Consider the following 12,995-nt stretch of genomic DNA (forward strand, 5'->3'; position numbering starts at 1 on the left):
TATTTGATGTTGAGCACTACTAAGAAGTACCAAAGAGCTTTACATATTCGATGTTGAGCATTGCTGAGAAGTACCAAAGAGCTTTTGACCTATTGGGGGAGGATGAGCATAATCATTTTGTTGTTCCTCAACCTATTGATTGGGAAAATGCTAGGGCATTTGCAACGTTTTTGCAAACTTTTTATGAAACTACATTGAAGTTCTCTGATTTAACTCATGTCACCTATAATTCATATTTTTTGCAACTTTGTATTATTCAAAATAAATTGAATGATGGTTGTCTCAGTGAAGATCAAGTCCTGAGTTCTGTGAGTTTTAGTATGAAACAAAAATATGAAAAGTATTAGGGGACTATGGATATGATCAACTTAATGTTGTATGTTGGTTTTGTTCTTGATCCACGCAACAAGATAAAGGCGTTGGTGTTTTGGTTGAGAAAATGCAATGGGCCTATGTGGGCAGATCAAATAGAGTCAAAAGTGAGAGACCTCCTGAATCGTTTAATTAGGCAATACAATAAGTTTCGTGGGGGAAGAGTAGGGGAGTCATCTAACATTGTTGAAGATGCAAGAAGAGCAGATGTCAATCCTATTTGTAGTGGTGAAGATAAAGAGACACAATATAAGAATATGTTTTCCCAACACCTTGTCGCAGAGAATGACTTGGAATGTAGGTCGGAGGTAGATCAATATTTGTTGGATGGGTGTGAAGCAAATATTATAGATTTTGACATCTTAAATTGGTGGAAGGTTAATGCACCAAAATATCATACTCTCGCAGCGATAGCTTGTGATGTATTGGCCATCCCTATTTCTACCTTTGCCTCTGAGTCCGCCTTTAGCAACGGATGACGTGTATTGGATACCTTTAGGAGTTCATTGTCTCTACTTACCGTTGAGGCCTTGATTTGCATACAAGACTGGTTAAGGAACCGCCCAATGATCTATGAGGAAGTGTTTCAGGACTTTATGGAAAGCTATGATGAACCTGGTAAATTTTTATGAATTAGTTATTTATAAATTCATTTTACTTACTTTTCATTATTTATTTATTTAACTTAAAGTTTTTCTAATGTAGATGGGCCTTAGAATTAACATTCAAATTCAAAGACGACTGAAACATCTTATTCCTAGAGGAAGGTTATCATTTTTTGACTTGCCATTATATTTATGTTACAATACAATTGCTTAGTTTGTCAATTTTTTAAGTTTATAATATTTATTGTTGTTATCTCCACAGGATTTTGCTAGAAGGCCAAATGGAAGTCGTGTTGTTATTTCCACAAGATTTTTTTTATGTTGAGTGTGGGTGTGTGGACTATGGATATGGTTTAATTTTTGAATATGGTTTGATAATTGATGGGTGTGGGTGTGTGGACTTGTGGACTATTTGAATATAGTTTGATTTTTTGATGTTGTGAATCAAACCATGTTGTGAGTGTGGGTGTGTGGACTATGGACTATGGACTATGGACTATTTGAATATGGTTTGATTTTTTGATGTTGTGAATCAAACCATGTTATGAGTGTGGGTGTGTGGACTTGTGGATTATGGACTATTTGAATATGGTTTGATTTTTTGATGTTGTGAATGTGAGGGTTTGTTGATAGTTGGCTTGTGTTTTGAATATGGTGTGTTCACTTGTGTTTTGAATTTGATCTCAATATGGTCCCTGCTCAAAGGTGAAATAAATGTTGCCGGAAAATGTTAGAAATTTTGTAGACTACTAGACTTGGCTCTTGATATGTAGAACTTCTCAACAAGTGCCATGTTTCAAGTATAAAAAATGTTGTTACTACAAGTAGCTTAATTTTAAATTATAGAATAGCCTAATTTAACAAATTGCAGAATATAAAATTAGGCCTTAAAAAACTATGCCAAAAAAATGTTCAAAACAAAACAGGTCCAGTAGCTAAACCAAAAAAGAAAAAAAGAAAAAAAAAAGAGGTTCTCGATTACCAGTTGGTGGAGGCGGTTAGCGATTTCTGCTAACTGCCTTTTCACCCCTACGGCCCAATGTGTCTTGAGATTGTGCAATAATTAAGATAAAATTGTATTTTTAACATTATCCTTTGTTATAACCAAGGGCTTTCTGAATTGTCGTAGTTGTTGGGTTCTGATCGATCAGACCGTTGATGCAGATATATAAAGATCACAATCTTTATAAATTAAAGAAACTGTAGTAGTAGTTCATTTCAACCAATAACTAAAGAATAGGAGAAATATTTGGAATATAATGCTCGTTATTCTATGTTGTATATCAATATAAAAATTATTATAAATTTCTCACAATTTCTATAAATTATTTGTATCTTTCTTTCACAACAAATTTCCAAAGAGTGAGATCACGGCAAGGCATAGCTTGTTCACCAACACTTTCGTGGCACTCAAGTTTTACAAAAAGAGAAGGGTTGTAGGCCTATCTTTTTTGGGCAAATGGATCTCGTATTTTAGATTTTTTGGAATTGGTAGAGGTTCTATTGCTATGCAATCTCTCTCTTAGACTGTTCAAATTTTTGTGAAGTTCGGATAGCCTAATAAATAGAGATCTTAGTTATTCCTCCATTTGAACATAGCGTTTTCATGCGATTTACCACCAAAGTAAAAACTAAAAAAGAAAAAAAAAAAAAAAAAAAAAGAAGAAGAAGAAGAAGAAGAAGAAGAAGAAGGATGCTTTAGATTTCTTTAAATTACAATTCCTTCTCCACCATTCTAAGAAAATATTATTCTCCTTGGTGTCCAACACTTAAACTAAAGGAATATCTGGTTCAGCCTTAAACCAGCATGTTTCAGCTTTAGCCACTTAGCATAAGTATCACCTACCTTGCTTATATTCATAGTAGAGTAAAATTAAGAGACTGACGCTTTATTGAATTGGTTATCAAACAGCTGAAAGATTGTGATAGAAGAGATTAAAAGGCAAAGCTATAATTCAAAAGGCAGCACAAAAAGTAAAGAACTGAAACAAAAAATAAAAAATAAAAATCCAACCATTAGCACCAACAACTTTTTCCAATCCTAAAGCAAAGCATCTCAAGGTTACTTCTTCAGAAATGGCTGCCCCCATTGCGCCATTCATCATCTCCATCTCCCCAGTACAGTCATGGACAAGGCTAGCACTACTGGCTTCGTTTTTGCTTCAATGATCAGCAAAGTTTTGCTTCTCCTCGCATCAACTATCTTTCAAGGTATGTCCAAATCGACAAATAATGTCTGTATTCAAAATGTGCTGTGTGAAAAAAATAGCGGTAGATGAAAATGTTTTTTTTTTAAAATATAATTAAGTGTTTGGTAAAATCGTAATTCTAACCTTTAAAATCATATGTATTTAAAAATGCATTCCTTGCTCAAATTGTTATTTTCTTTCAAACGCAATCGCAAACAAAACATTTTATACGATTTTATTTAAAAACATGCTTTTGCTTGGGAAATCGAAATCTAAACATGTCACCATTTTGTTGATTAGGAGTGCAAGGAACGATTGGGATTGGGGTCAACTATGGCACAGTGGCAAACAATCTTCCTCCACCATCTGAAGTTGCCAAATTCCTTTTAGAATCGACCATTATAAACCGCGTCAGGCTCTTTGATGCCGACCCCGGAATATTGCAAGCCTTTGCTCACACTGGAATCGAAGTCACGATCACGGTGCCTAATGACCAAATCCCCAGCCTCACCAAGCTAAGCTTTGCCGAGCAATGGGTGAAAACCAATGTAGAACCTTATACACCCGCCACCAACGTCGTCCGAATTTTGGTAGGCAATGAAGTATTATCCACAGCCAATAAGGTGTTAATTGCAGGCCTTGTCCCGGCCATGCAGACCCTTCACACAGCTCTTGTCGCAGCCTCTTTGGACCGGCAAATTAAGGTTTCTACGCCCCACTCTTTGGGCATTTTGTCATCCTCAAGCCCACCGTCCACCGGCAAATTTAGACAAGGTTATGACACCCACGTGCTCAAACCATTGTTTACCTTCCTTAGGGCCACCAATGCACCTTTCATGGTAAATCCATATCCATTTTTTGGCTTCTCGCCGAACTCTCTGGATTATGCACTCTTTAGGCCCAATCCAGGGGTTTTTGATGAGAACACTAAGCTTCTATACACAAACATGTTGGATGCTCAATTGGATGCGGTTTTCTCAGCCATGAAACTATTGGGCTTTGATGACCTTGAGATTGTTATAGCGGAAACTGGCTGGCCTTCCGAGGGAGATTCAGCCCAAGTTGGTGTTAGCCCAGAAAGTGCCGCCGATTACAATGGAAATCTTGTTCGGCATGTTCATTCTGGTAGCGGTACGCCGCTCATGCCCAATCGGACATTTGAGACGTACATTTTTGCCCTATTCAATGAAAATCTCAAGCCCGGCCCAACGGGCGAGAGGAACTTTGGGTTGTTTCAGCCCGATATGACACCTGTCTATGATGTTGGGATCCTACGGCCCATGGTAGCTGCCGCAGCCGATAATCACCCTAAAACATTTTTGTTAATCATCATTATGCTTATGCTTGATTGGTTTGTGGACTTGGCTCTGGCAGGCTAGGTCATCAATTCCAGATAGGACACCAAGCCCAAATGCAAGCCCAAGCCCTGATGCAAGCGCAGGCCCAGAAGCAAGCCCAGGCTCAGGGGCTCCACCAATCGGCCCAATTCCACCAGTTATGGGAAAACAATGGTGTCTACCCAAAGCAGGGGTTGACCCAGATACTCTGCAAAGGAATATTGACTATGTTTGTGGGCTGGGCTTGAACTGTGGGCCGATCCAAGAAGGAGGGGCATGCTTTGAGCCCAACACGGTTCGTGCCCATGCGGCTTATGCAATGAATGTGTACTATCAAGCATTGGGAAGGTATGGCTATGATTGCGATTTTGAACAAACTGGAGCCATCACTGATGTGGATCCAAGTAAGTATGAGATTTTTTTTTTTTTTTTTTTTTTTTTTCATATTCTAAATTTATTTTGAAAAAAGTTTATCACTTATCCTAAAAACTTAAATCGATAGAAAATCATAAATTAAATTATTTAATTAATGTTTTTAACATCCATTTTGAAGGCATTAAGTAATTTTATTTTTTCTGTTTGTCATTTATGTTTAAACAGGCTATGGAAGGTGCAAGTATTGACAATGGGGTGAATTGCAATGAAGACCCCACTTGCTAGAGATCCACCATTGCTACATTTTTATGCAAGCTTTTAAAGCTATTTTCTCTCTCTTTCTTCCCCTTTTTTAGTAGTACATGCTTCTAGGCATGGATATGTAATGTTATTATGTTAGGATAACAGTTTCATTGGCTTACAGATAGTGATTGATGTTGAAGAATGGTAATGTATTCAAATAACTATAATATATTTGGTTCTCTCCCTTTGTTAAAAAGTAATTAAGATTTTTTTTTTTTTTCAAAAAAAGAAAAAAGAAAAGGGGTTGGGGTGGCTACCACCGTGGTGGCAGCCACCCCTTAGGGAGTGGGTGGCCTGAGAGCCACCCTCTAGGGCCGCCGGAGGAACTAGGTGAAATTGAGGAACTTAGTTTCTTGGTTTTATACTGAGAAATTGAGGAACCTAGTGATTTTTTTCAGTTCAGTAAATGATAATAAAGGAAATGAGAATTTGAGTGTGTCTCAATATTCATCAAATAAATCTGTTTTTGATGAGGATGGACGTAGACGAACAACAATTGATTCACAAAATGGGAAAACGAGTTCAGGGGAGATGGGTGTGTTCGTGAAGAGAAACGTAAGGTTACTGATTTGGGTTGGAGTTGGATGTGTTTGTTGGAAGTGCATTGGTTCATACTTGTTTGAAATTTGCGTTGATGGAAGAGGCACAGGAGATGTTCGAGGGATTGCCGATGAGAACTTGAAAAGTCCATTTTTTTTTTATCTCACATATTGTAGTTCCTCCCGACTGTGAGACAAAAGAACAACCTACTTCTCTGTCATGATTTGTTTTTGATTTTGTTCTGTTCTCTGTTCTGCAAAATGAACCTGCGAGCTTTAATTTTGAGTGTGAATGAGTTGCATTGGCATCTTGGAATGTTGGGTCAAGATATTTACCCTTCTTTGTGTCCATATTTGACTCGATGATCAGCTGGGGAGATAACCATTGCATTGCTCTCTCCCTGTTTTCTTTGCTTAACGACGTAAGAATTTTGTCCAGATTTTACTCCGCAATACTGAAGGTAAACGGCAACGGAGATTGCAGCTAGTGCAAGAATAATAGCTGCAACAGAAACTCCTACTGTAAGAGCTGTGTGGTTCTTCTTGGGTCCTGAGTTACAACGGACCAGGAAAAAAGTGGCTCCAGGATAATAAAAATATATATGAATGTCTTTTGATTTCTGATTTCGATAACCGTTGGGTGGACAGTTGATGCTTCGTTCAGTGTTTGACGTTCTTTTGTATTTTGGTTTATCCTTTTCCCCTCTACTTTATATGCTGTAAAGATACAATATTTGTTTTGCCAGTAAGACTATGATGATGGGCGTCAATTGTGATGCATCTTAGAACTTGATATTCTTGTTCACCGAACGCGGTGGCATGCTCGAGTACTCCAGTATTATGTATAGCTTTGTAAAAGTTATCAAATCTTCCCTCATGCTTTCGTGGGTGACAAATCAGAAGATTTACTAATTATTTGATTTCACTATAGGGGGTGATGTTCTATGTATTGTTAGCACTATTTTCTGCAGTGTAGGAATGAGAACTTGGCCGAATGGAATCCTCTATCATTTTATCAAACTACTGGCGGGCTTCAATTGCTCTTCCATTCTTGGAGTAGCCATCAATCATCGTCATATAGACAACCTCATCAGGATCCACACCAAACTTGAGCATCCTCTTAAACAATTCTTCTTGCTTCTTATCCCTTAGTTTCTGCAACTCTGCATGCAAATCCTGGATTGAAGTCTGATTTTTTGTATCTGACAGACCGAAGTGCTAAATCTAAGCCAGAATTCTAGATTTTTCTTTCAGACATTTTTATCGAATAATAGAAGAGCCACATCAAAACCCGATCGTGATCAATAAATCTTTTATCATTGCCACCCATCTCCCCTGAACTCGTTTTTCCCATTTTGTGAATCAATTGTTGTTCGTCTACATCCATCCTCATCAAAAACAAGATTTATTTGATGAATCTTGAGACACTCAAATTCTCATTTCCTTTATTATCATTAACTGAACTAAAAGTTCATTAAGTTCCTCAATTTCTCAGTATAAAATCAAGAAACCAAGTTTCTTAATTTCACCTAATTATTATTAAAAAAATAATATTTTAAGATGACGTAGCACTAACGGGAGTTGCGAAATTGAATGAAAAAGTAATGGAAGGATCTAATTCAAAATCATGAAAAAGTTGAAGAGTTTGAAAATTATAAAGTAAGAGGACATTTTCAAATCGCATTCCATCGACTCAGAAATTTGTTACATAATTACTTTAAATAATAATGGTAGAAGTTAAAAAAAAATAAAAAAATAAAAAACCCGATAGGATGTGAAGGCTGATCGAAAATAAAACACAGCCATCCTCACTCCCTCTAAATGCATTTAAATACGGTGCGTTCCGTTCGGTTCCGTTGGCGCAAAATTCCCTCTCTATAGTATCGGTCCCTCTGAATCGTATCAAAAAACAATTCATCATCTTTCAGATTTGTCCCCTCTCTCTCTCTCTCTCTCTCACACACATCGAATCCCTCAAAATCTAGGGTTTATCGCTCTCACCCATGTCCCATTTCTAAGCGCTTTGTTAGGGTTTTTCTAAATTATTGGTTTCACAGAATTCACCGTACAACCATGGGTGACTGGCAACAGCTCGTGCAGTCCATAGTCCTGGGCATCATTTTCTCGTTCCTTGTAGCCAAGTTGATCTCGATAGTCCTCTCCTTCAAAGAAGACAACCTCTCCATCACTCGCTCCGCCCCGAGACCGGAAATCCCAGACGACCCGAACCCGGGATTGGCACACGAGACCGACTCGGTGGTCGCCGAGCACGGCAGCGTCCGAAACGACAGCGTTCCGGGAAGCGATGTGGAAACCGACGACGACGATGATTGGGAGGGAGTGGAGTGCACGGAGCTGGACGAGGCCTTCAGCGCGGCCACGGCGTTCGTTGCTGCGGCGGCGGCTGATCGACTCTCCGAGAAGGTCTCGAGCGATGCGCAGCTGAGGCTCTACGGGCTCTACAAGATCGCCACCGAGGGCCCGTGTAGCGCGCCGCAGCCCTCGGCTTTGAAGGTCACGGCTCGTGCCAAGTGGTATTTGTGTTGTCTATCTATCTTCGCGGTTTTATTGGTTTTTTGTTTGTGTCGGTTAAATTGATGTTCTTGTTTTGGTTGTTTCAGTTGTGGGTCTAGTGGGTTTTGTTTGGAATGTGACTGCACTAGCTTGGAAATTGGTAATTTTGGTTTTTCTACTGTTTATTTGTGCGTTTTGTTTTGTTTATAAGTAATAGAAATATAATTAAAAGCAAAGGCGCAAGTACGCAAGTACACAGGAAGTATACGAGAGAAACAAGAAGAAAAAGAGAACAAGGAAATCATGAAAGCTAAGCACAAAGGGAGCTAAAAACACAGTTGTCCAGGTATACTGAGTATTAAAAAATAAGGACATAAGCTCCGCGAATTGTACGTTATGTTAAATGGGTAATTTTGGATTATTTATTTGATCTGTGGGTCTTGTGGGTTTTATGTGGAATGTGATTGCATGGGCTTGGTGGGAAGGGGCAATGTGGCTTTGGGGTGTGTTTGATTGAATGTGGAATTGAAGGTTTTGAGTTATTTGACTTTAGGTCAACGGGGTTAATGGGAAATTGGGTATTCTGAGGGTGCGTGTGAGTATTTGTAGTCAATGTTAAGCAACAAAGTTAATAAAGTAGGTGTAAGGTGAAAGATGATTGATGAATTAGAAGCACATTTTAATTGTGATATATATGCCTAATTGTTGCAAAATTAGAAGCACAGCATGAGACGTGGTGATTGTGATTGTAAGAACATTTTTTGTGTCTGTATTTGTCTTCAGGTGATATATGTACATGTAAATGTCAAAATTTGCCTTACTGATACTCTTGAACAAGTTAGGTCATACCTACAATTCTATATATGGAGTGGTGCGAATAAAAGGTTTTAATGTGGAGGGAATCTGAATAGGAAGCTGAATTGTGTTTGCTTCCTCGCTGAGTGTGTGAGTTTTTTTCCATTGATTGTTGTGTGGTAGGCAAGCATGGCAGAAATTGGGTGCTATGCCTCCTGAAGAAGCTATGCAGAAGTACATCGATATAGTTACAGAGCTATATCCTTCTTGGTTGGCGGGTTCAACTCTGGTGAGAATCTTTTTGTTTTCCTGTCTTACTGTTTCTTGGTACTCCCTGTTCATATTCTTACTCTCTATTGGATGCTCTTTTTCCCTACCCATTCCTGGTTTTTTTTGGCTCATGTATAAGTAGAAGAACAGAGGTGGAGAAGGTGATGCACTGAGTACAGACAATAAAGGGCCAATGGGACCAGTTTTCAGCACTTTTGTCTATGAGGAAGAATCTGGAAATGAGTTGTAAGGTTCTTGGAACTTCTTATGTTAAAAGTTCAGTGTTATTATTTTAAGCCCTTTATTAGTTCCGTTAAGAAGAGTGTGTGCATTTATGTCTTGGCTTGGCTTTGATCTGGCTCAGCAGGGGGCTGCTTATATTTTGAATTTAAGGATCCTATATGAGGGTGTGTGTATGCCCATGCAACCCTTAGCAGCTGGTCAGGTTCAACAGGAGTTGCTCAGGTCTTTTCATGATTGAGGCCTGGAGTCAGTTTTCTTTCTATGACATTGTATAATGGGATGACCGATGTCTTGGAAGAGTAATCATGAGGGCTTGTTCTATGTGGTCTTTTGTAAGTCTCTATGAGTGTTTGACAAAACTTCTTGTCAAAGGTTATGTTGTATTTTCTGCTACTCTTGAATGTTATTGCCTGGCCTGCTGCAAGAGATTATGCGCAGATGACTGATGATTAGATGAGACGAAAATTAGAAATTTTTAGTAGACGGTTGGGTGCAGGAAGATGCCAGAATAATTGGCCTAGTTCCAGCTACACTGCTTTTTGGCCCTTGATCTTTGCTTCTCCCCCACCCCAAAACAAAATAAACACACCACCCTAAGAAAGCTGGTTTTTCCTTCGATTATTTCGTACTTTTCGGAATGAGTTGGATTATTCATTTTTAATATCTGACCCAACTATTGGCTGGTGGCTGATGACTTGTCTGGTTGTAACTTTATAGGGTGGAGAGAGGGCCTTTAGTAATTTTTTGTTAGTCTTGTAATGAGATAGGCTGTATTCACAACACTAACTTCCTGTTTTCAATTAGATGGAATGATTCTAAGATTGCTAAGTTTACTTTTTGGCTTAAGGTTCAAGGTTCTAACTGACTGAAATTATTACTTTTTGGAGGTCATTACAGGTTAGGACATTGCATTATTTTGGACTATGGCATCTGATGGAAGAGGCTTTGTCTTAATAGAATAAGGCAAAGTTTTTTTTTTTGGTTTGAGTTGTCTCTGATGTAGGAGTTGGTGACTGAGCACAACTGACATGATTCAGTTTGCTATTGCTCAACAACTGATAAAGGTTTTGAGAGGTGTCTTTCTTGCTAATGAAGGAAACATTTAGTAGTTTTATGCTCTATAAGTTAGGTTTTGGAACGCTAATTATCTGGTGCATAATGAGTTAACATGATGTATCTATTAGATCCATGTGTGCCTCTTTGAGCTATGCAGTACTTTCTCTTATCATCACAAAGCATTATGTTTCTAAATACTTTCACCTAGAGATACGATGTGTTGGAAGAGATAAACTATTGATGACAATGTCAAAAGTAATTGTTTCTTTCTTTCTTTTGACTGAGCTAAAGGCTTCTTGTTTTACTTTCTCAGGAAAATGGATGCTATTCATGCCTTTGCTAGGGAAGGAGAAGTGGATAATTTGCTCAAGTGTATTGAAAGTGGCATTTCAGTAAATCTGAGGGGTTTGTTTCTTTTTAGCTGTCTTCAGTGTTAACTTTGTACAATATCTCAATGATATCGATATCATTGTTGGATTTTCATGGCTGTTGAGATTCTAGAGGCTTTTCTACAATGTCTTTAATAGAGTTATTTGGGTAATTAAACAGGGCAAGTGCTTGTGAACAGCTTAGGCTCAGCTCTTGAGAGGGTCGTTCATATAAATGAGCCATGCTTTCAGAAAGCCTGATTGCTTAAGAAGCCAAAGCTGGGCAATGTTAGGATTGACTCTGTCATGGTTTTGAACAATAAAGGTAGACCTAATTGACAAAAAAGAAGAAGAAGAAGAAACAAGATAAAATAAAATATGAAGTAACCTTTCTAGTAACTTGTAATGATTTATCTGGATTATTGTTGGTAGATATTGATACAAAATTGCATGTTAGATTGGACTGACTGACAAGCTCAAACAGCTCGAGAACAGACTCAAGTTCACCTAAACATTAGTTAACCAAAACTAGAAAACACTGGCTTTATCTGAGGTCAACATCAAGCTTTCCACTCAGCTGATTTGAAGTGCCCAGTACTCTTCCCAGTTCTATTTGGCTTCGGTTCTTTTAATCATGGCATACTTCCGCCTTGTTGGGGTTAGATGTATAGGCTCATGTATCATTTGTATGTGCATTTTTTTCTTTTCATATTTTAACTATTTCTGTTGAGATATCCTTAGATTTTGGAATCCTGCTGCAACCTTTGGCAGAAGCTTGTTAGGATATCAGTGAAATTGTTTAAGACACACGAATGATGCATAGTAGCTTAACTTCAGAAGTTCGATTTTTTTGTGCTGGAAATTTATAAAAAACTTTACAGACAATTAATGCCTGTATCATTTCTGTTCTTGATTTGCATTATACTCTCCTCTAACAAAAGCTAGAGCTCAAAGGAGTTTTCCAGCTCAACCTCTATTTGCATCAAGGATAATCAAAACTTATTTTGCTTTCTAAAACAGTTAACTAAATTGATTGCAGATAGTGAGGGCCGGACCCCATTGCACTGGGCTGTAGATCGTGGCCACCTTAAGAACACTGAGTTGCTTGTTGGCATGAATGCTGATGTAAATGCAAAGGTAGTTTGAAATTCTAAATTCTAAATATTCATTTACTATGCAAGACAGACCTAAGACCTAACACACGCTACCCAACTAACCTTTTCTACCTGAGCCAAGACCAAGCAATGAAAAGATATCTTCTATATAATTTGTTTGCATTTTGGACTGCCTTGCTCCCAATACATTTTGTCTTTTGAAATATAAGGATTGGAAAAGAACCTGTGATGGTCTTTCTTCAGGCATTTGTTATGCACCATTTAATATTCTTTTATGCATGCATTTCTTTTCTTCGCCAATGAGCTTTTAACTCAAATGGTACTTCCTCCCTTTGTAGCAAGGTGGAGGGTGAGGTTGTGGGTTCATGTCCCATCAGATGCGTGTGTAACTTACCAATAAAAAAAGAAAAAAAGTATTTCTTGGCCTTTTCAACTATTTTTTGTCGTTAATATTCTCTCTATTGGAAGGATAATGATGGCCAAACCCCATTGCATTACGCTGTCGTGTGTGAGAGAGAAGCCATTGCCGAATATCTTGTGAAGCAAAATGCAGAGACATATATAAAGGACAATGATGGCAACTCCCCTTCTGATCTGTGTGAGGCAAACTGGTCTTGGATGCAATTTGCAGGGAAGCAGATTGACTAATAGCTTATTAGTCTTAGGCTACTTCCTGTTAAATTTATTTTTGACAAATTCCCAGTGGATGTATATGCTTATGTATAACCCTTACAACTTTTAAATCTTTAAGATATACTAAATTAGTGATATAAGTTCTTTCTACCTTAGCCCTTCCCCCTTCACCGTTACTTTTTATTTTTCCCCCGATATTGTACTTAAAGAAAATATAAAGTTTGAATTCAAGGGGTGAAGCAGCATGCTATGCTTTCTTTTGTTATGGAATTGTAAAATTC

The 12,995-nt window shown here is 38.1% G+C and overlaps 2 protein-coding genes across 2 annotated transcripts; both read left to right on the forward strand.

The window, feature by feature from the left end:
* The first annotated feature begins 3,068 nt into the window (after nt 1-3,068).
* On the forward strand, nt 3,069-5,955 carry LOC133857043 (glucan endo-1,3-beta-glucosidase). The gene is made up of 4 exons (XM_062292147.1): nt 3,069-3,188; nt 3,467-4,449; nt 4,541-4,907; nt 5,104-5,955. Exons 1-4 carry the CDS (start codon nt 3,104-3,106, stop codon nt 5,124-5,126), a joined length of 1,458 nt encoding a protein of 485 aa, XP_062148131.1. The 5' UTR covers nt 3,069-3,103; the 3' UTR covers nt 5,127-5,955.
* Nucleotides 5,956-7,574: 1,619 nt separating this feature from the next.
* On the forward strand, nt 7,575-12,992 carry LOC133857050 (acyl-CoA-binding domain-containing protein 1-like). Its single transcript, XM_062292158.1, has 6 exons — nt 7,575-8,254; nt 9,213-9,318; nt 9,442-9,545; nt 10,912-11,003; nt 12,006-12,103; nt 12,550-12,992. The coding sequence occupies exons 1-6, from the start codon at nt 7,794-7,796 to the stop codon at nt 12,727-12,729; spliced, it is 1,041 nt and encodes a 346-aa protein (XP_062148142.1). The 5' UTR covers nt 7,575-7,793; the 3' UTR covers nt 12,730-12,992.
* Nucleotides 12,993-12,995: the final 3 nt, after the last annotated feature.

This window comes from Alnus glutinosa, chromosome 1, assembly GCF_958979055.1.
Source record: "Alnus glutinosa chromosome 1, dhAlnGlut1.1, whole genome shotgun sequence".
Lineage (NCBI taxonomy): Eukaryota > Viridiplantae > Streptophyta > Magnoliopsida > Fagales > Betulaceae > Alnus > Alnus glutinosa.

Excerpts from the sequence above, each read along its gene's own strand:
- LOC133857050 (XM_062292158.1), top strand. The coding sequence starts at position 7,794 with ATGGGTGACTGGCAACAGCTCGTGCAGTCCATAGTCCTGGGCATCATT. Across the intron at positions 8,255-9,212 it reads GTCACGGCTCGTGCCAAGTG|GCAAGCATGGCAGAAATTGG; the intron begins GTATTTGTGTTG and ends GTTGTGTGGTAG. Across the intron at positions 12,104-12,549 it reads ATGCTGATGTAAATGCAAAG|GATAATGATGGCCAAACCCC; the intron begins GTAGTTTGAAAT and ends CTCTATTGGAAG.
- LOC133857043 (XM_062292147.1), top strand. The coding sequence starts at position 3,104 with ATGGACAAGGCTAGCACTACTGGCTTCGTTTTTGCTTCAATGATCAGC. Across the intron at positions 4,450-4,540 it reads TTGGGATCCTACGGCCCATG|GCTAGGTCATCAATTCCAGA; the intron begins GTAGCTGCCGCA and ends TGGCTCTGGCAG. Across the intron at positions 4,908-5,103 it reads CATCACTGATGTGGATCCAA|GCTATGGAAGGTGCAAGTAT; the intron begins GTAAGTATGAGA and ends ATGTTTAAACAG.